Source organism: Anopheles funestus, chromosome 3RL (genome assembly GCF_943734845.2).
Source record: "Anopheles funestus chromosome 3RL, idAnoFuneDA-416_04, whole genome shotgun sequence".
NCBI classification, from domain to species: domain Eukaryota; kingdom Metazoa; phylum Arthropoda; class Insecta; order Diptera; family Culicidae; genus Anopheles; species Anopheles funestus.
Window position 1 is genome coordinate 2,093,733 of NC_064599.1, and position 19,187 is coordinate 2,112,919.

A 19,187-nucleotide genomic window follows, 5' to 3' on the forward strand; every position below is an offset into this window, starting at 1 on the left:
ACAAGTGGTCGTCTCGGATCTTTTCGGATCTATTGGCGGATGCGCAGAATCTGCCACATTGGTAGAACACCAGGGCGCAATCATGGGGCGCAGGGTATATTTAGAGTCTCCCTCCCCTTAAGCGAGTCGATCGAGAATGAGTTGTTCTTGCCGCAGTTTTCGACCAGCTTGCGCTCCGGCGGTATCGAGCGTGGATCCGCGATCAGGTCCGCTTTGTGCCTGGCCGCGCGTGTGTGTGAGTGTGTGTGTGTGTTTGTATGATGCAGAGCGCACCCATTCACGGTTGCCATACAGTAGAGCGACGACAACGACGAACAAAATTGTCCGATGTATAAGTTCTGACGCTTGCAAAAAGTGAAAAATTCCTTTCCGATTTCAATAACACGCTCTCTTTCTCGCACACGCACAGTGATTGAACTGCTGATCAGAAACAACTAAGTGTTCCAGTGCGGTAGAGATCCAACTCTGCACACAAACAAAGCGTAGTAAACGATAGTACATCGATGTAAATCAATCGATCGTGTGTGTGTGTACATAAGTGAATAAATCGTTTCTTTTTTGTCGATCGAGCTTTCCTGCTCAACTTTACGATGGGAAATCAACCTACCAAGCACACGATAGCAAAGCCCAAGAAGGCAGTGCACTGGAAGTCAGCAGGTAGGTCTGCTCCGAACGAGCCACGGGAGAGCCTCAGTTTTCTTCGATATAAGCTCAATCCGTCAGCTCGAACGCAACCGAACGGGGTTTGGATTTTCAGTTGGACGTCTATTTTTAGTCGGTTCGTTCTTCGAGCAACGAGATACGCGCCCATTCATCTGCCTTTCTGTTCCTCTTGTACATGTGTCCTCCTATCGTCTATCGGTTGCGGTTCGTGTTTCTCTCCCTGCTAAACCGTTGACCTCACTGACAGACCGTGTAATTCGAATAATTTGCCTGGTTTTCTCTGCTCGTCTCACTTTTCGCGATATCATTACGAATTGTCTCAATCTGATGGTTCTTCCAACATTTACTTTTGTTTTCCCTTGAGATACACTCTCTCACTTTCTACCTCTCTGTCTCTCTGTTTTTCCTTACAGAACCGCCGTCAGCTCCTGGAAAGCCGGCACTTGTTCCAGGCTCACCATCGTCCGCGCCTGATATTGTAACCATCCGTTGGAGTCGTCCTACCACTGATGGAGGCTCACCAATTCTTGGGTATGTGGTGGAACAGCGGCGAACCGGTTCCCCACACTGGGTCCGTACCTGTCCATCGCTCGTGCAGCAGACAGAACTATCACTGAGCGGTCTAGAACCTGGTTGGCGTTATCAGTTCCGCGTGATGGCTGAAAATATCGTCGGACGTTCGGAAAGCAGCGAGTTATCCGACCCACTAACTGTGACCCTGCAAAGGAATGCCATCTCGGCCCCTCGATTCGTTCACGAACTGTTCGATGCGACCGCTGTCGAGAACGAGAAGGTAGAGTTTCGCGTGCAGGTGGTTGGCACACCGGCACCCCAAATCAGTTGGTTTAAGGATGGATTCGAGATCTACAGCAGTCGGCGGGCGAGAATCATCACCGAGGCAGACGTCAGCGTACTTGTCATACATCAAACCGCGCTAACAGACGAGGGTGAGATTAAGTGTGCGGCTACAAACCGTGCCGGTCACACGGTAACCCGTTGTCATCTTACAATCGACGCATTTCCGAAAATACGTCTGCCGCGTCAGTACGAAGATGGGCTGCTTATTGAAGCGGAAGAGGTAGTTCGTATGAAGGTGGGTCTGGCAGGACGTCCGCCACCGTCCGTAGAGTGGAGCCACAACGGAGAGCCTTTGGATAATGATAGCCGGCACGAGATCGTGACCACGGAAAAGAACTCAACGCTCAAGATCACCAGCACCAAGCGTGACGATCGTGGAGAATATCACATTCGCGCACTCAACAAATTGGGCGAAGACAATGCTTCCTTTCTGGTAACAGTTACCGCACGCCCAGAGCCTCCCGGACGTGTTACGGTGGCCATCTCATATGGTAAAACCGCCACACTCAGTTGGTCCGCACCGGAAGATGATGGTGGTTGCAAGATCGGTAACTATATCGTTGAGTACTATCGGGTTGGATGGGATGTGTGGCTTAAGGCGGCCACCTGCCGTCAGCTGACCGCCACGTTGAGTGATCTGATCGAAGGCTCTCAATATCGTTTTCGCGTGAAAGCAGAAAATCCGTACGGGTTGAGTGATCCGAGTGAAGAGTCGGACGTGCTGTTTGTGCCTGATCCAAGACGAGGTATTACAGACGCATCAAAAATGCAAGAACAACCATCCACCTTACCACGCAAACGACGAGATCATTCTCAATCGCCCTTGCGCGAACCGACCTCCAGGCCCAAGAAAGCTTTTACTCCGGAACCGTACGGCCGTGACGAAATCATGCGCGAAATGTCCTACGGTACTCCGCTCGATCTTGGTATGGGCCATGGTTATACCAGTGGGACGTCACCAGTTCCGGCTCTAGTCATTACGGAACCAGCCCCTCTAGCCGAACCAGAATCGGAGTCGGAATCTATTGGTCCCGCAACGAATGTGGGTCGTGTGCCAGTTGTTAGCATGCCATCATCGCTCAAGGCAATGCAAAAGTTCTCCAAAGAACCTAGCCCACTTTCGTTGAAGCTGTCGGATCGCGACCTATCCTCCAACGGTAATAGCTCCGACCAGATGGGGTCTGGCTCTGTTAGCGGTGCGGAGCTCCAATCCAACCAACAACCAAGCCAGAAAGCGGCCATTCACAATAGCTCAGAGTTCATGTTGGTCCTCTACAACGAGCAAGAAGCGAAGAAATCCACACGTAAGTATACCGCATCATTTTCCGTGTTCTATAGAGACGGTTGTTTATTCTCTCCAGATGCTCCTGGTTTTGAGTTTGTATTTTGGTTAATTCCGAACATTTTCCACCGGCAATCACTGGGTGCGCGTGTTGAACGGTTATAGCGTCGCAATTCAATCTAAAGATTAGCTTGAATTGTTGATTCGAACCAACGGAGGTGGTGGGAAAGTTTCAATCGCAACACATTCCAATACAATTCCGTTTATGATCTTCGTTTTTTCCCTGAATGCAATAAGCTTTGGATTTGTTTTCGAGTGCAACCAACAAATTCTTGCACATCACTTCATTCTGTATTGCATTAGAAACCTAAAGGTGAAATTAATCTAATCTGCCACATGAACAGCTTCACAAACTTTGTATACATGTTCTGTTCGTGTTATTTTGTATTTTTTCTTCACAACTCCAAGTACTGTGTGTACTTTAAAAATTCAACACTCTTTATACACCCTGCTATAGAAAAAAAAATGAAATCGAAAACAATAGAATCGTTTTCGGTTTCATTCATTCGGCAATTTGTTGTTAGATGACTCGGGCGCTAGTGTGAAATAGTGTTAATATTTATTACCCATTCTACAAGAAAAATTAACTTACAAAACACCTTTGCAAACTATTTTGTCACCGCCATCATTGTGCGTTGATAGTTGCATGGGAAAGAAACAAAACCGTTGCCAACAATGGCGCTTGTGCTGGATTGAGGATTGTTTACCGTTTATTGACTAGAAATATTTCCATAAAATAGCAATCAAAATCGACACCTCACAAAAGCGCTTCTATTGTGATGCTTTTTGAGTTTTTGTTTATCATATTATTGCATTTTGTTGTTCACCATTCGTAGTGCTCTGCACACCGTCGGTTTTCATTCCCATCTACAACCAACACGTTGTACAGCTAATTTATTTGTTACAGCAAGCAGCACCGATGGGTTAGTACATACTGGATCAGTACCACCGGGTGTTGTAAAATCACCTTGGTTTCGCTGGAAATTTCAAAAGGATAGGTACTTCCTCCAAAGACTTTTTACACGACGAGGTTATCCAGGTGCGAAATCTTCAGTATACTGCTAGCTGATAGAAGATGTTTGATACCAACATTTTCAGCACGCTGCATGGATCCATATGTATCGCATTTACAAATTCGTCTGGTCGTACTTTGCGCACTATGTCCGTCACACATTTGGGAGAGAGAAACCTGTTCGCTTAGTTCTTCGAATTGTGTAGAATTCCATTCTTTTATGCCTAATTTGGTAACACAAAGAGTTATTAACTGTTTGCAGCACATTTATTTTGCACCTTCGATAACAAAGCTTAACATTACGTACGTAATTTTAGTTTTCGTCAAATATCACTGATTTTTGACACTTCCTCATACCATCACAGGTAATTCTACCTTCGACTTTGAGTTAGATGAACTGGTGGCTCCTCCACCACCCCTATCGCTATCTGCGCCGGAGCTTAACGTGGAACCACCACCCGCACCGACCATGCGTGTTGGTGTTAGTTCGACGGAACTGCTCTACGAACGAGCTATGGCTCGCTTCTATCAAGCCGTGGCATATGAAGAATCGGAGAACCAGCGTAAGGAAGCTGAACAGGAACAGGCTATCCGACGCCGTCAAGCAGCTGTTCAAGAACAATCGCAGGAGGATAAGAGTACTACTGTTACCACCACAACCGTCAGTAATCGATTGGCCGACCGTAGAAGCAGTTTGCGTAAACGACTCTCGGGAGATAAGGACTCGATCGTGAAGCAGTCCAGCTTCGAGCAGGATCAAGTCCTTCCACAACCACAGATTCAATCCCAACAACAGCAACAACATCAGCATTCCCATACCACACTAGCCGAGGAAACGATCGTCGAAGAACCGTCGCAAGGTGTGGAACAGATAGAATCTTTTACCTCACTACCGATCGGGTACTCCGAGGGAGAGGAGTCCGTGTCATCGTCGATGAACTCGATGATCGAGGAGCTTAAAAGACGTGAACAGCAACAAAAGCTCCTCGAACAGCAGGTTCTCGTCTTACCGAAACGCCGTGGCTTTATGGATGATGATGAAACAGACGAAGAACCTTACCATCCAGGTGCGGAGCGCATGCGATCACCCTACCAAAACCCCGATCCAAGTCAAGCTATAGAAATCCTCACTAAACCGATGCCTCTGCCAGATCCAAACTTTGTACCGAAACCCATCCTCAAGCGTCCATCGACCGAGATACTGGCAAAGGCAGAACAATCCGCTAGTAAACAATCGAACAGCAATCTTCAGCTCAGCTTACCTCAATCACCAAAGCAACCTACCCCAGAGCGAGAGAAATCGCCCGCGAAAATTCCTTCTCCAGCTCAAACAACGGAAGAAAAACCACCACCAGCAGAGCCACAGGAACCACATCCGGAAGAGTATCCTCTCTCACAGAAGCAACCTCCAGAGGGACAGGAGATTGAGCGTGCCATCGTCTCCGAAGCAGCTCGTCAGCGTCGACACGAATCACGTCAGAACTCTATCGAAGAGTCTCGTGCTGTGGCCGATTTCTACAGCGATATGGTACAGCAGATCGAAAGCTCGAAGAAACCTCGCAAACTACCACTCTACATGAGCCCGGACGAGGTACGGCGTTTGAACGAGCGTGAATACTCACGAAACTCTTCACGAGCCGGTTCACGATCGCCACTACCGCTGGAAGATGTGTATCTAATGCGTGGACGAACTTCACGATCGCCATCACTCTCTACCGATCATCCAATTGTTATCCAGCGTGGTAGTAAACCAGCTCGGGAAAGCAAAATCTTGAGGCAACGATCGGCTTCCATCGAAAGCGATGCTACCGCCAGACCACCGTCCGTCGCGAGAGACACTTTCGTCAGTCCGGTGCAGCTTCGGGATGAAGAAAATGGTCGAGTTAGCAGAGCAGTAGAGAAGAAACGTGGTCCAATATCTGGTGCTGCTGTCAGAAATCGTTCAAGATCAAATTCGGCCATTAGGACCGGCATACAGAGCACGGTAACTTCGAAAATGGCTTCACCAACTGCATCTCCTTTGCCGAATTCAAATCTACGCAGCGTCGCCAATAAACAACCGACACCGGAACCTCCAGAGCCGGAAGCTCCAAAATCCAAACCTCTCATTAGCACCCCAGAACCGATCGAGCCGGAACCAAAGGCTCCGATTGCTCTAGAGCAGGAAGATATAAAGCCTACCGTATCCTACCTGACAGATGTGGCTTTGTTTGTGATTGCCTGTTGGTTATATCTGTTCAAGAATCCCAAACTAGCCATCCCCGTCATCCTGCTGATCATGTACCGACACATCCGGGAAGCTGTCAAGGACAAGATTCCTGCCTGGATGCGACGAACTGAGGTGACCAGCTGAGGACCTCTCGAAAATCGCAAAAACCTTTCCGATAAAGACATTGTTTCACCAGCCCGACATCGTGTCAGCAGGCATTGATTTGTATTTAGTGTTCCGTAGCCAGCACTACCAGTTGGGGACCAGCCAAGTAGTCGTGGGTGACGCTTTACGATGCCGGTTCCGTGTTCAGCACCGTGTTCGCGTTCTTTTGCTGCACCACTTCACTTGGTGTGAATATACTTATTATACGTTCTAGTGCATCCGCAGTACTGCACATAATCACGAAAACGAGGGGCAGAGACATCCCGCCAACGATAAGCCACTTCGGTCTCTAATACTCCCCGCGCAAAAAAAAGATGAACATTTACGCTTAATTTAATATTACACGACATTAAACGAGTGTGTAATGCGATGCACACTTACTGGCACACATACTACACCGGATCTACTGTGTTGTATTACACTTGGGAAAAAAGGTAGGAACCTTCATGCGGGATCGTGTTTATCCCCGGACGCAACCGGATCAACGTACAAGTGCCACAAGTGCACACGAATGTCCCGAGTATGCTCACGAAAGCACACACACACACTCCACATGATTATTTTTGTTACCTCAAATTGTTGCACTTTCACAGGGTGAATCGGTTTCATTCACTGTGCACCACGGCTAACTGTCGGCATTGTTTGCTACCATTTTCGTTGGGTGGAAGAAATGACGACCGTCTTACACAATTCCCACTACCACCAGCTAGCTGTTTATCCTATTTGTATCGTTTACGTTAAGAATGGATGTTATGTACATATAAACGTTTTTTTGAAAAAGCGAATCGATAAGAATCGTGAAAATAAACATAATAAAAAAAATCGTTCATAAAACCGACCAACCTTAGTAGTTCAATGTTTACGCTTTAACGCTTTGTTTTCATTTCATTTTTTTTTTCGAATTCATTACTTTACTTTGTTAATATCAATCATTTGAATTTCGAACCCCAATTAGTCGAATTAAAACAAAAAAAAGTTTTCCCATACCGGGAATCGAACCCGGGCCTTCTGGGTGAAAGCCAGATATCCTAGCCACTAGACCATATGGGATGTGTAGAAGCCTTCCACTATGTTTCAAACAGAATGCGTATGATTCGGTTTAAATTGTAACATACAACTGAACGTCCAATGCGCAGGACCTTTCTGGAAGCATAATTGAAAATGCACCTCAATGCAACATCTACCACCCCTTCTATCATTTTTCCATTGTCAATCCAACACTGCAGTGAAAACTAAAACTAAATTTGCGCCTAAATGTAGACAGTGAAATACACCCCAACACACGAAAGCTTCTTCGAAAGCTTCATTCGTAAGCTTTTGTAAAGCATATACCTCCCTAGAGCGAATGTAAGCGATTTCTTTACCAACACGTGTGTAGAAAATACGTAACGCGTCAACCGTTATTTCGTTGTCGATATATTTGTAACAGTAATACAAACTTAGCTTGTTGTAATTGTAATGCCTGTTCCCTTACACCATCGAACTTATTTGCGTTTGAAAGCAATAACACGTACGATTTACCTAATGCCAGTCGTATTCAATACGATCAATTGCGCTCTACGTTTTTTATAGAGCGGTGTACCTGTGTATCTGCATAATTTCAAATAGTAAGCTAACATTTAATACATCTTCACTCGGTGCGTTTGGTCTGCTTTAAGTTTGCTGAGTAGTAATGTGATTTTTCCTTTTATCACCACCCTCGTCTGGACCTTTCGTCGTATGGTGAAATCTTCTATTTACACGTCTGCAGGACATTTCACCATTATGAGAGACAGAGTGACTAATCGACCAATGCAGAAGAAGGAGCTTACTGTTACCGACACCGGTCGATTGGGTGTAGTGCGGTGTAGTACATTAGTACACTTATCTTACGGGCTAGTAAAAATTGTTTTTGGAGAAAAAAATGTCCCTAACACCTCGCCCATGGCTAGGAACAGCTATCACAATCGAGTTTGCTCAGGATGTGTACACCCTACGAGCGATTCACATTATCTTCTCACGCGTCTCCCACAAACCCTCGTAACTATGCGCTCTTTGCTTTGCTTATTCAGTGACATAGCGGGTGTAGGTTCTCGATCAGTTCACATACGAGGCCTGCAGGTTTCCTAGGCCGATCCGATCAGAAACCACGGTAACACAACGGTGACGGCAATGGCCGCAACACAGGTTACACACACGACGATCATGTTGGACACGGCTCCCGCTTGCTGTTGCTTCGTCCGATTCAGCTCGCTGTCCGTGATCAGCAGCTGATCTTCGTACGGATCTTTGGTGAACTCCAGTACCTCCACATCGTACCGAAACTTCACCTTCGATGACTCCCGGCGCCAGAATAGATGGCCCGAGTCCCGCCGGTCCAAACACCAGACGGGTTCCTGTGGTGGAATTGCTGCAAAGCAACGGGAAGCGTCGGTAATTAGCGGGTTTAAGACGACCGGGTCATAACATTATCCTACCTGAGATAGTCATGCTTTCCTTTACGCCGTACAAATATTCCTCGAACTCGAACAAACGGCTGCGAATGCCCAAATATTCCAAAAACAGCACCCGCTAGCTATCGCGATAGCGATGTTATCGATTCTGACGATTCCAGCCTAATGACGGTTCGTGACGGTTTCCTAACAGCACTCGATCGACCTTTGTGCACGCGTGCTCGCGAAAATACCAAACAAAAAATTCACCCCCGTCAGTACACTTGAGCGCACGGCGATGGATTTCCTGCCACTTCAAGCCGTCTGACGTCTGTGACGTCTAGCGGAGGGGGTGGGTTCGATAATTCCAAGCTTTTCGGTAAGGGTTCCTTTTTTTTCTCGGACAGCTCAAATTGCAATTTGCTGATAGTGGCGATAGTGACGGGGACGACTTCGGATACCGGTACAATGATTGCTGAAACCTGTGGTGGGCCGAAAAATGCTCCTGCAGCAACGGAAAGATAGTGTGCGCGCTCGATCGAGGTCACTCTTCGGGACCGAGACGTACTAGATGACTTTCAACTTCACGGCCGTTTCAGGGTATATCTGTGGAAAGAAAACATGAAATGACAGTGTAAAAGCAAAACAACAAACGTACACACATTAAAATACGTCGCAGTCCCGATGTTAGGGAGTTGTTTTCGTCTATTTAAGGTTTTTTTGCCGCCAGACTGATTCCAATTTTCTGCAACGATTTACCCACCACATGGGTGAGTTTTCTCTTGAAGGCCTTGATGCTTCCCACCGGATTGCATGTCACTGCATGTTTATCACGAGTGCTTTCGAAAGTATTTAGTTCATAAGCAGGGTAAAGATCTGTTTATTTTCCTCCCGTCCAGAGTCATTTGCATGCTACTGGAACATGAAAACAGCTGCAAAACTCACGCTGTGCCGTGGCGGAGAAAGTAAACAAACATTCGCATAAAGAAGCGTTTCGAAATCCATCAAATTCTACCGAGACGCGAATGTTTATACGGTGCCTCTGATTCAAGTTCACTGCTTGATTAATGAATGTTGTACGAGAAGTACTCAATTCCCGTTTAATGATGCCACAAATTAAACTTACAACTTGTAAGAAGAAAAGCAAGATACACCTCCATTATCTACCCAAAAAAACCTAAAGACATCTAATCAAATAAACAGCTCTGCGTCATCCTGTCTTACCCTTTTCCAACGACACCATCCGGCCATCATTCATTCGGTGGCAAAATATTCATCAATGCACTAGTTGTGTCTCACTTCCGGCATGGCGTCAACAATGGCGGATGGGCACACGGCGTGGAAAGTATTACATATGATAAAACCGAGACAAATAAGCTAACATTTGGCGCATTAATAGTGCTGCGCAGTTGTAAAGAAAACGGGAAGCTGAAAAGACGCAATTGACGACCCCGAATCGTCGTGCTCTTCATTCTTGCCTTGCTTGTTTCCATGTCAAAGATGATACGAGTCGGACAGCTTTGTAGTTATCGTTATCGAGGCTATTAATAGAGAGGAAAATATTATTGGCGCTTGTTATGTGACTCACGGAGGAAAGATTTGGTGGAGTCGGAGGGCAGGTTGTAACAATGTCATTTTCAGGTGCGTTTCGGAAGGTATTTGAAACATTTATTCTTAGAGAGAAGATGAAGATGATGAAACAATTGTTTGAACATGCAGTGGTACAAAAGATGCAACTCCCGTATTGTCTAGTGGTTAGGATATCCGGCTCTCACCCGGAAGGCCCGGGTTCGATTCCCGGTACGGGAAAAAAGTACTTTTTTGGGAAAGGTTTCTCAATACAACCAATCAAGTTTTCTTCGGAATGCTTGTTTTCAACCCTCATTTCTCAATAATCTTATTTGTTCGAGGATGCTTGGAAACAAAAGAACAAAAATTTGCCACGAATAACAACAACAACCACTTCAAGTGGGTTACGTTATTTCCCATGCTCACGCTACACACACCCTGGCCGCTTATCGATACCAAGGAACAAAAATGCACCCTGCTGCAATGATTGCATTTTCATTGTCACGACTTATCGCAACACCGAAGCTTGATAAAGAGCTTGATTGTGTGTTGAGCAGAGAGTACAACAAAAATAAAGCAACGAAAGCACGCGAAATGAAATGTTGTTTTGATGCCTTCGTTTTGCTTCAATTTGTTTTAGGCAGCACCGTGAACACTTCTTCCTTGCAGGCAGCGGTTTGTTTAGAAAAGCCGGGCGCTTTCTTTTCCGCTGCTTAGTGACGATGGCGTTCATATGCGATAAACGCTACCGCCCCTGATGGACATTCGTGCAGGTCAGGGTTGAACACGTCGATTCGGTTCATAATCATGGATTATTGAGCAGGCGGTGTGTCTGTCGTAAATTGGAAACCCTTTCCGGTGTCGAAGAGTGGTCTCTTTACACTCCGAGGGCAGGTCAAGCGAAGTCATCGAACGGTAAACTAAGTTGCCAGTGTGTTGGTTGGTTTTTTCTACTAAGACCCTGTCCGAACGTTCAGCAGGTCACAGGCGGCCGTTGGAAATCGCTTCGGTCGGCGTAATTGAGCTCAATTGGTTCGATGGCCGGCACATGGAACGGCGCGTTGCTAGTGTGCGCCCTTCAGGTCCCCGACTACCGGATCGATCAACCACAGCAATACTCTGAACGATCGCGAACGATCGTTGCCGCTTCCGATTAATTTTGCGTAGTGCGCCACAACTGACCCAGATCCAGCTGAGCTAAGCTACAATAGTGCCAGCTCAGAGAGCACTGGGCCTGCAAAATATAGTGAATATAGTGATTGCTTGAGATTTTATAAATATAAGCGATCTGTTTTTTGCAAGCGAGTGTTTTGTACTAGGCATGCGCGTATTGAATCAGAACCATTCGATTCGTTCCAATCTTTATACTGAGTGAACCGAGATCCGCACAATAGAATTATGAATGACGATTCTTCCGCACTCGTACTCGTATTCTGTTTACTCGTATTAAAACTGCCAGTAATACAAGTACCAACACATTAGCATGTTCAGTTGAGGTCGGTTCACAATAGTGGTGGGAACTCCAGAGTGGATTCTTGAATCCACTCCGACTCCGACGTATAAAAATCGGAATATACTCCGAAGTAATTGCTCCGGATTAATCCGGATTTAATTCCGAAACAACTCCGAAGTTTACTCCGGAGTAACTCCGAAGTTTACTCCGGAGCAACTCCGAAGTTTACTCCGGAGCAACTCCGAAGTTTACTCCGGAGTAACTCCGAAGTTTACTCCAGAATAACTCCCAAGTTTACTCCGGAGTAGCTTCCAAGTGTACTCCGGAATAACTCCGAAGTTTACTCCGAAGTAACTCCAAAGTTTACTCCGGAGTAACTCCGAAGTTTACTCCGGAGTAACTCCGAAGTTTACTCCGGAGTAACTCCGAAGTTTACTCCGGAGTAACTCCGAAGTTTACTCTGAAGTAATTACTCCGGAGTTACTCCGGAATGTCTCGGAGTGGGATTATACCGACTCCGGTAAAATTGAAGATTTACTCATTACTACTTCACATGTGTCAAAAAACTGAATGATCAACACAGCCTCACGGACGACGTCCGGAAGAACTGCCGTACGTGTTCAGTTCACAACACTGATCGAACTGGACCGCACTCAATCCTTTAAAAGAATCGTTTGTCCCATGTCTATTTTGTACAGCGCAGGCTCCACGAACACCGGACGAATTGAGGTGCCATTTTGCAAAACACCCTTACCACGTGCCGGCATACCTTACTGAGCTAGGAAAGATGTGCAGCACTGAACTGAAAGCAAACCAAACGACCTCCAACGTATGCAAGAGCATGTGATTTATACCGCACTGGCTACATTCGCTTCTCGACCGTATCATCTTTGCCAGCTGTTTACTTAACACTGTGGTCCAGTGGTCAACGAGATCACTCACTCGCATTGCACACAGCCACCGGCCTGGACGGTCCGGTCCGACGAGCTGATCCATTCCCTTTGCCATACCGTACAACACGGACGGACGTTGTTAATTACGAATTGCAAACGCGTGCGTGTGCCCCACCGGAATGTTGGTTGATAAAAATGTGCATAAACACAAACTCCGGTGTGTCTGTTTTGTTACATAAATACGCTTACATACAGTGGTATGTGGCATGATAAGGGCATTTAACACAGCTAGCAGTTAGCAGGATCTTTCTAATTGCTTAGTCTCACTCACTCGTTCTCACTGGGTTTGTGATTGTGCGTGGGCTAGCTTGCGTGTGGCTAGTTTTATCACTCCCGACGAAGGTCACAAGATTTCTCGCAATACAAATGCTAATGCAAATGCTAACGCGTATATCACAAATGTCAGCTTGAGCTCCAGATAAAGTCCGGATGTCTACGGGTTTCGATCTACTATTTGTAAAACTCAAAGGTACTCAAAGGTAATTTGTCCACCGACAACGGATTAAAGGTTTCTTTTGCATCTGCTACGAAAACTTTATTTTTCCAACACAAACGACTCAACAGCGCATAACTTCTGACACGTCATTACTTACATTTCGTACACTCTCGTACAGGAAGTTGAGCTAAAACACACCCGTATTCAACAGTATGATCACCTTTCGATCATCCGATCTTACTGCACACTGAAACCCGGGGTTGATACTGCTCTCGGACGGGATCCGAAACACACGTTTCGAAACGGGGCCGATTTTAGCAAATCAGGGTAGAGAAGCAAAAAGCTTCTGGAACTCCAAACACCTGAACCGAACCGAAACCTTCCGGGACAGCCGCGCCGTACGACGCGTCGCACACTTTTGCGCGCGGATTGCTACACAGCGCGAACGGGTTGCGAGGTCCGCTTACGTCACGCCAATATATACTGCGTGTCACTCACACTACAAAACCGAACCTTTATTTACCTTCTTTATTTTTTGATTCTGTGTGCGCGGATAAGGGTAGGAAAAATGTTGAATGTGCGTGTGCGTATATCGCGCGCGCGTTAGATTTGTTTGTTTGTTGCGTTTCGGTGTGCTTTTTGGGGGTTGTTTATTTTGTTTTCTCCCTCCCCACTTGCAGTCTCGTTTGTTTTGTTTGCCTCTAATGACTGCGGTTCGTCAGCTGGAATGAAACTGATGCGCACAGACACCGAAGAGATCACATTACGGACGGGGTCATTCCGGGGAAATCAAACCATTCCGGGGGTTGGGTTTGCGGAAAACCGGTTTTTCAACTCACACCCGTAATCACAATCTTGGTGAAGTTTTCTTTCCAACTGTTTCTTCCATCTAATGCACTTCGGTACCTGTATTTCGTGTTTTTTTTTTCGCAACCGTGTAGGCAAATAAACGGCAGGTCACGCTGACAAGCCTCGTGCACTTGAACGCCGTGTTGCAGTAATGGACTAAGGGCACAGTTTCAAATTTGCATTTGCAGACACGCACTTGCACTCCCGGTTCGATAGGTCACAACGGTTCCGTATTGTCGCTGCTGTTACTTTCATCACGGGTCAGGAGTGTTTAAAAATCGATTAGCAAATCGACCACGGTGCAACAGTGTTCCCGTCCGCACGATGCTTTCCCTTTGCTTCATGTGCCTTCGTTGGTTACGCGCGTGACACAAAACTGCATTCAAATTTCCCAAACTACGCACTTGCTTTTTTGTAACAACGGCACGCTCGTGGTCACGTCCCGACGGCTTCACAAACTGAAATGTTCGCCCCGACTTACAATCCGATTCTCGCTGGGGAGCTCTGCGCTACGATGGAGAGCGCTTGCCGCGTATGTCACTGTGAGTGTGCGTATTTTTTTTCTGCGCATCACAATGTGTTCGTCGGGCGAGCGAACGAAACACGATCCGTGCCTCCCGCTCCCGGTCCACTGATGTGTGGAGGCTGTGACTCGCAATCATACCACCACCCATTGCGTGGTGATCGTGAGCGAGGTGGTGTTCGATCGATCGATTCATCGCCACACAAAGGGCCGCACCGCGAATTGCACCGCATGAAGGGCACGTGCATCGTACGCGAAGGGCAACCCGCTACAACGATCGATGACGATACGATCTGGCAAACGGTGATCGGATTTGGAAAGTTGCTGCTATCACGCCAGTACGATGTGGGATATGGTCATACAATCAGCGGGTTACTTTGTGATTCAAAACGGCAACACTGCCAACCAAGATAGCTGCTTGAGTGTGGCTGAGCTATTGATACAGTGATGGCTATAATTGTGGACATAGGAAAAGAAGACTGTAAAATATCCAATAGTTCAATGTACGCTATACTGCTAGAGAACAAATATGTAATCACATGCTACGAAAGTATCGTTCAAGGTCTAAACTAGTTGTTTATCAACCTGTCGTTAGCAGTTACACGAGAATTGAAGGCACACTTTGGAAAGCTTGAAAGTCCAGGTTGAAGATCTTGCTAATTTCTCAAACTGCTACCTTACACCTTACAACTTGCTCCTGGAATATCCATCAATATTCAAACTACATCATCCCAGTGCGGATGAAATCAGCACCAGGGTGACAATTGCGCACCAATATCAGTTGGAAAAATCTACCTCCATTCCGGACGCTACACGCCACATCCATTGTCCATACATCACGACCACACGTGAGCACGTCTTGCATAATGGCTATGCGTCGCTGTCAATGCCACGAAGTTAGCGAATGCGGAATGAAGCATGCACCGCTTATATGCACATCATGACCTTAAAAATAGCATTAGCTGAATGGTCTAAGACCCCTCCTAACGCGGTCCACGGTCCCTTAACTCACGAGCACGTGTCCCACATTCAATAGCACCTGTGGATCGATGTAATGTGTTCCCTACGAGGACACGAGACTACCCTCAAGAGGAAACGACTTGGATTACACCATCCAATATTGGGGGAGCTAGAGCGATGAAATATCAGCCGGAAACTTCTTGAGCCTCAAATTCGTACGCCTGCTCCTGCTTCCATATACCCAGGCGAATCACGGTCGCACACAATCAGTAGCCACGATTGACGTCATTTAAATCAAGAACATTCTTACAGTATGCACACCACGGGCGGGACATTGACTCGGGAGCAAATCACTCTAAGCGATCAACACAAAACATTACCCTCCCTAACGGAAGACAATACAGTGGCCGTACGCAAATAGGGCATGTTTTATGTTCGTTTTCAAAACAACGTTCCAAATAATCCGCACGGCTTGGTGTTTTGGTGATTGGTCAGCATTCCATGCCTGAGGTCAATTCTTTATTACAAAACTTAATCGTTAGAAAGAACAGTACATTGCACCTTTGAAAATCTACTGCTTCGTTATTCATGGTTCTTGCGTACTAGTCATTATGGGCTACGGGCTAAGACTAAGACACATTACAACACGGTTTATCTTGCGAAGTGGTATGCTCTACGAATTTTCCGACTGTGTGCCACCGCTACGACGCTTTCGATGCTTCTTCTGTGGGTTGGACATTTTGGTAGCTGGCTTGATCGACGGAGTGATCGACGGGATCGTCGTCGGAGTGGTTGGAGTTTCCACAAGCACCGGCTGCTGACGACGTCCCACAGTCTCGAAAATGTTGTACGGACCTTGGTTAAGGTTGTAGCTTTGTTTGAAACTTTTCGCCTGTGTTCGCTGAGCTGCCGTCACTTCGCTATCGTCTAGGTAACGTAACTGTGGCAAAATACTGATCACAAACAACCGGTAGTCGTTGTGCTCCAGGGTAGAGTTACCGTTGAAGGAGGAGGTTGCTCCCGGGTTACCCATCAGCGATAGGTACTTGAGCAGTGGACAACATTCCCGTATACGGTAGATCCAGTTCTGTAGGTTAATGATATCACAGTGGTTGAGCCATAGAAGCTCCAGGTTGGGAAGTGTTGGTAATGTCCGCTCGTCCGGCTGTACGTTTTTGTCCAAGATGAGCGTATTCAGCTGCCGAAAGTGTGTCAGAAAGGACAAGTCCCTGTAATTGTAAGAGACTCAAGTTACGGTATGTTCGGTTCCGGAATTGTTATATGCCGCTTATCTTACTTGATCTCGTTGTAACTCAAATCCAAGATAGTCGTCGTGCGGGAGAACTTCTCGGCGATTTTGCGCGGGATCTGAGACAGCTGTTCATACGCCAACGATAGTCGCTCGCCGTTTTGATCAAAATCATCGGATCGGCTTGAGTCACTGCAACCAAAACCAAAATAAACAACAACAGTAAATTATCATCTAAACCAACACCTTTCACTTCCCCACTGAAACCCACCTTCCGGCGCTTTTAATCGACATTGCGTCTGATGACCAGTCATAGCTCAGATACAGCTCATCGTCCTCGTCCATAGTGGAATAATTGTCGATGAAAAATCTGGAAACAAAACGCACGGAAGGTTTCTATCAGTCCTAGGAGTCGCACACAGGTTTCATGGTACGCGTGGAAGCAATGGGACTAATTTGTTTTCTGATAACAGTACGCTATGCTACACGAATTTAATGCTTCAACAGCTAGGTGTGGGAATCGGGGTTAATCAAACAAAGATCAACAAAATCGTTTGAACAGCATACAGATGGAGTTTAATGATCCCACAGATGATTCTTGCAATATGAAAAAGAGTTCCTTTACATCATGCTGGAGTGGGTTGATGATCTTTTCGATCCACTAACGAATTTGCTTTTCGAACTTCATCTACACACGGTCTTGATTCACTGCTGAAATGCGACTGAAGAACTACCTCACCATTACACTTTTGTAGACATCCCCATAACGTGACTGGCGAAGATGTCACAAAACAACCATATAAAAACGAGAAAACGACCCTCTTGAAGATAACGCCTCGCTTCGTCACATTGTCGACCATCTTCAATGATGGCTTAGGTGGCTAAGCCGCCGGTACTGCATCCATCGAGTGGTTCACTACCGTAGTGAAAAGCGCATGTGGCAGTACTCCAACCCGAGAACAAAAAAAAACTCAATCGCGGTGGCGTTTTCAGTGTAATCTGAGTAAAGTTCTTAATTTGGGAAGAACTGATTAGGACTGTGGAACTGTGTTGTGCCGACTATGATGATGGGCGTGATACGAAACTACGCTGGTACAACTTTCTCTCACGGCTATTCTGTGCTTTATCTCGTCCAAGATAGTGTGGCGTACAATACACAATTTTACAATCCAACTGGAAGCTATCTTTACGTGCCACCTGATACGAGTTAGCTCTTAAATTTCTTCACCTGCGTTGTTAATGCAAAGCAATTTTAAACCTTCTAGTCGCATTATATCCCTTTCATTACGGATTCTAATTATATGCACATTCAAGGCCATTGTTGCAGATTAAAATGCTTGGAAAACTCAAGGGAAAAAACTTATTACAACTGTGCAAATCGTTTCATCCGCACACCTAGTAGCTGTGTTATCGATTTGAAAATGGCATTTTCCACCATCGCGTTCGTGCTACGCACTTTCACAAAATGACACCCGAAATCGGCTGCTCACACACTTACCGCTCATTGTAACCGATGGCTTGCATTATAGGCACTGCGATCGACAGCGATCAACGATGTAGATAGATGATCTTCTCTCACTGAATAACGCCGAAACTTTAGCTGGTTCGTGGAGCAGGTGCGTTACACACGGTTTTAATCGATCTTATCGTTGGAGCACTACGTTCTGCACAGAAAACGCACGTTTTTCGTCAGAATACTTCAGAAATAGTCAAACGATTGTTCCCCAATCTTGCTTGCTGAGTAGTGCAGCATTACTTTACAGAACTAAGTAACGTATAATCTGCAACAACAATGTCGAATCGATTTGTGCTCGATTGCCTTCAATAGTTTGGCCGCGATAAGCGCGGGCTTCCTGGCGCGTGCTACCACTTTGCGTTGCTGCCACAGTCCAAGTGACGCAGTCTAGAGCGCTCTACAGCTCAATCTTTGCATACAGACGAATGCTAGTAGTACTTGTTTGCGTGAGAGTGTTCAAAACAATTCCTATTTGCTCTGGCTGCAAGGAGCTCCCGAAGGAGGGAGACACAATCGACACACCAACAACCTTGATCGATGTTTTGCTGTCCATGCGGCTTACATTATTGACCAATTTTTTTTCCTACTTTTTTAATAAACCGCATCAGAATCCTTAGGAATGACATGTTCGACACTCTTTGGTTGTGGTTAACAATTAAAAGGTCCACGGTAGCATTAATTTCTAACGTCGAGTTCGTCGTTGAAAATGCATAAAGTGTGGTAGCACTTGATCTGAACTTTGTCCCTTTGATCACCATCCAGTAAACGGATTAGAAGTGTGGTTGTGTATGTGCAATCAGGTATTAAAACTCCCTAGAAGGTTAAAAACTATGACTAACGATACGTTGAATTTAGAAACGAAATAGTAATATTAATCGAACAGCGTATTATTCGTGGTTTTACTACTCATAAGGCTGAGAAAGCATTATTAAGCATGTAATTTCTATTTACCCAAAAATATTGCATTCCTTTTCTGTGTAAAAATGAAAGAATGCTTTGAATACAACTGTAAGCTTAAC

At 46.0% G+C, this 19,187-nt stretch overlaps 3 protein-coding genes and 2 non-coding genes across 9 annotated transcripts; 2 read left to right on the top strand and 3 right to left on the bottom strand.

Moving 5' to 3' along the window:
- The first annotated feature begins 87 nt into the window (after positions 1–87).
- On the top strand, positions 88–7,091 carry LOC125771130 (titin homolog). 2 transcript variants are annotated; one of them, XM_049441464.1, is made up of 4 exons: positions 88–657; positions 1,077–2,825; positions 3,771–3,902; positions 4,241–7,091. In XM_049441464.1, exons 1-4 carry the CDS (start codon positions 591–593, stop codon positions 6,226–6,228), a joined length of 3,936 nt encoding a protein of 1,311 aa, XP_049297421.1. In that variant the 5' UTR covers positions 88–590; the 3' UTR covers positions 6,229–7,091. The 2 variants fall into 2 exon arrangements, with proteins under 2 accessions (XP_049297421.1, XP_049297422.1); XM_049441465.1 differs by lacking the exon at positions 3,771–3,902 and having other exon boundaries at positions 93–657.
- A 136-nt stretch (positions 7,092–7,227) lies between these two features.
- On the bottom strand, positions 7,228–7,299 carry Trnae-uuc (transfer RNA glutamic acid (anticodon UUC)). Its single transcript has one exon. It is a non-coding gene; the product is annotated as a tRNA-Glu (tRNA).
- A 350-nt stretch (positions 7,300–7,649) lies between these two features.
- Positions 7,650–14,542, bottom strand: LOC125771214 (uncharacterized). Of its 2 annotated transcripts, none has more exons than XM_049441612.1 (3): positions 13,229–14,542; positions 8,706–9,266; positions 7,650–8,638 (listed from the first exon to the last, which is right to left on the bottom strand). In XM_049441612.1, the coding sequence occupies exons 2-3, from the start codon at positions 8,716–8,718 to the stop codon at positions 8,355–8,357; spliced, it is 297 nt and encodes a 98-aa protein (XP_049297569.1). In that variant the 5' UTR covers positions 8,719–9,266; positions 13,229–14,542; the 3' UTR covers positions 7,650–8,354. The 2 variants fall into 2 exon arrangements, with proteins under 2 accessions (XP_049297569.1, XP_049297570.1); XM_049441613.1 differs by lacking the exon at positions 13,229–14,542 and adding an exon at positions 9,885–10,438.
- On the top strand, positions 10,398–10,469 carry Trnae-cuc (transfer RNA glutamic acid (anticodon CUC)). Its single transcript has one exon. It is a non-coding gene; the product is annotated as a tRNA-Glu (tRNA).
- Positions 14,543–15,881: 1,339 nt separating the features above from the next.
- On the bottom strand, positions 15,882–18,868 carry LOC125771183 (leucine-rich melanocyte differentiation-associated protein-like). Of its 3 annotated transcripts, none has more exons than XM_049441573.1 (4): positions 18,151–18,866; positions 16,924–17,022; positions 16,701–16,844; positions 15,882–16,632 (listed from the first exon to the last, which is right to left on the bottom strand). In XM_049441573.1, the coding sequence occupies exons 1-4, from the start codon at positions 18,174–18,176 to the stop codon at positions 16,077–16,079; spliced, it is 825 nt and encodes a 274-aa protein (XP_049297530.1). In that variant the 5' UTR covers positions 18,177–18,866; the 3' UTR covers positions 15,882–16,076. The 3 variants fall into 3 exon arrangements, with proteins under 3 accessions (XP_049297530.1, XP_049297531.1, XP_049297532.1); XM_049441574.1 differs by lacking the exon at positions 18,151–18,866 and adding an exon at positions 17,278–17,384; XM_049441575.1 differs by lacking the exon at positions 16,924–17,022 and having other exon boundaries at positions 18,151–18,868.
- Positions 18,869–19,187: the final 319 nt, after the last annotated feature.

What these genes read in the sequence shown, in the direction of transcription:
- LOC125771130 (XM_049441464.1), top strand. Translation starts at nt 591, where the DNA reads ATGGGAAATCAACCTACCAAGCACACGATAGCAAAGCCCAAGAAGGCA. An exon ending in AGTGCACTGGAAGTCAGCAG is followed by an intron (nt 658 to 1,076) that starts GTAGGTCTGCTC and finishes TTTTCCTTACAG; the next exon opens with AACCGCCGTCAGCTCCTGGA. An exon ending in TACACGACGAGGTTATCCAG is followed by an intron (nt 3,903 to 4,240) that starts GTGCGAAATCTT and finishes ATACCATCACAG; the next exon opens with GTAATTCTACCTTCGACTTT.
- LOC125771183 (XM_049441573.1), bottom strand. Translation starts at nt 18,176, where the DNA reads ATGCAAGCCATCGGTTACAATGAGCG. An exon ending in GCCATCGGTTACAATGAGCG is followed by an intron (nt 17,023 to 18,150) that starts GTAAGTGTGTGA and finishes TTTTGTTTCCAG; the next exon opens with ATTTTTCATCGACAATTATT. An exon ending in TTGAGTTACAACGAGATCAA is followed by an intron (nt 16,633 to 16,700) that starts GTAAGATAAGCG and finishes TTACAATTACAG; the next exon opens with GGACTTGTCCTTTCTGACAC.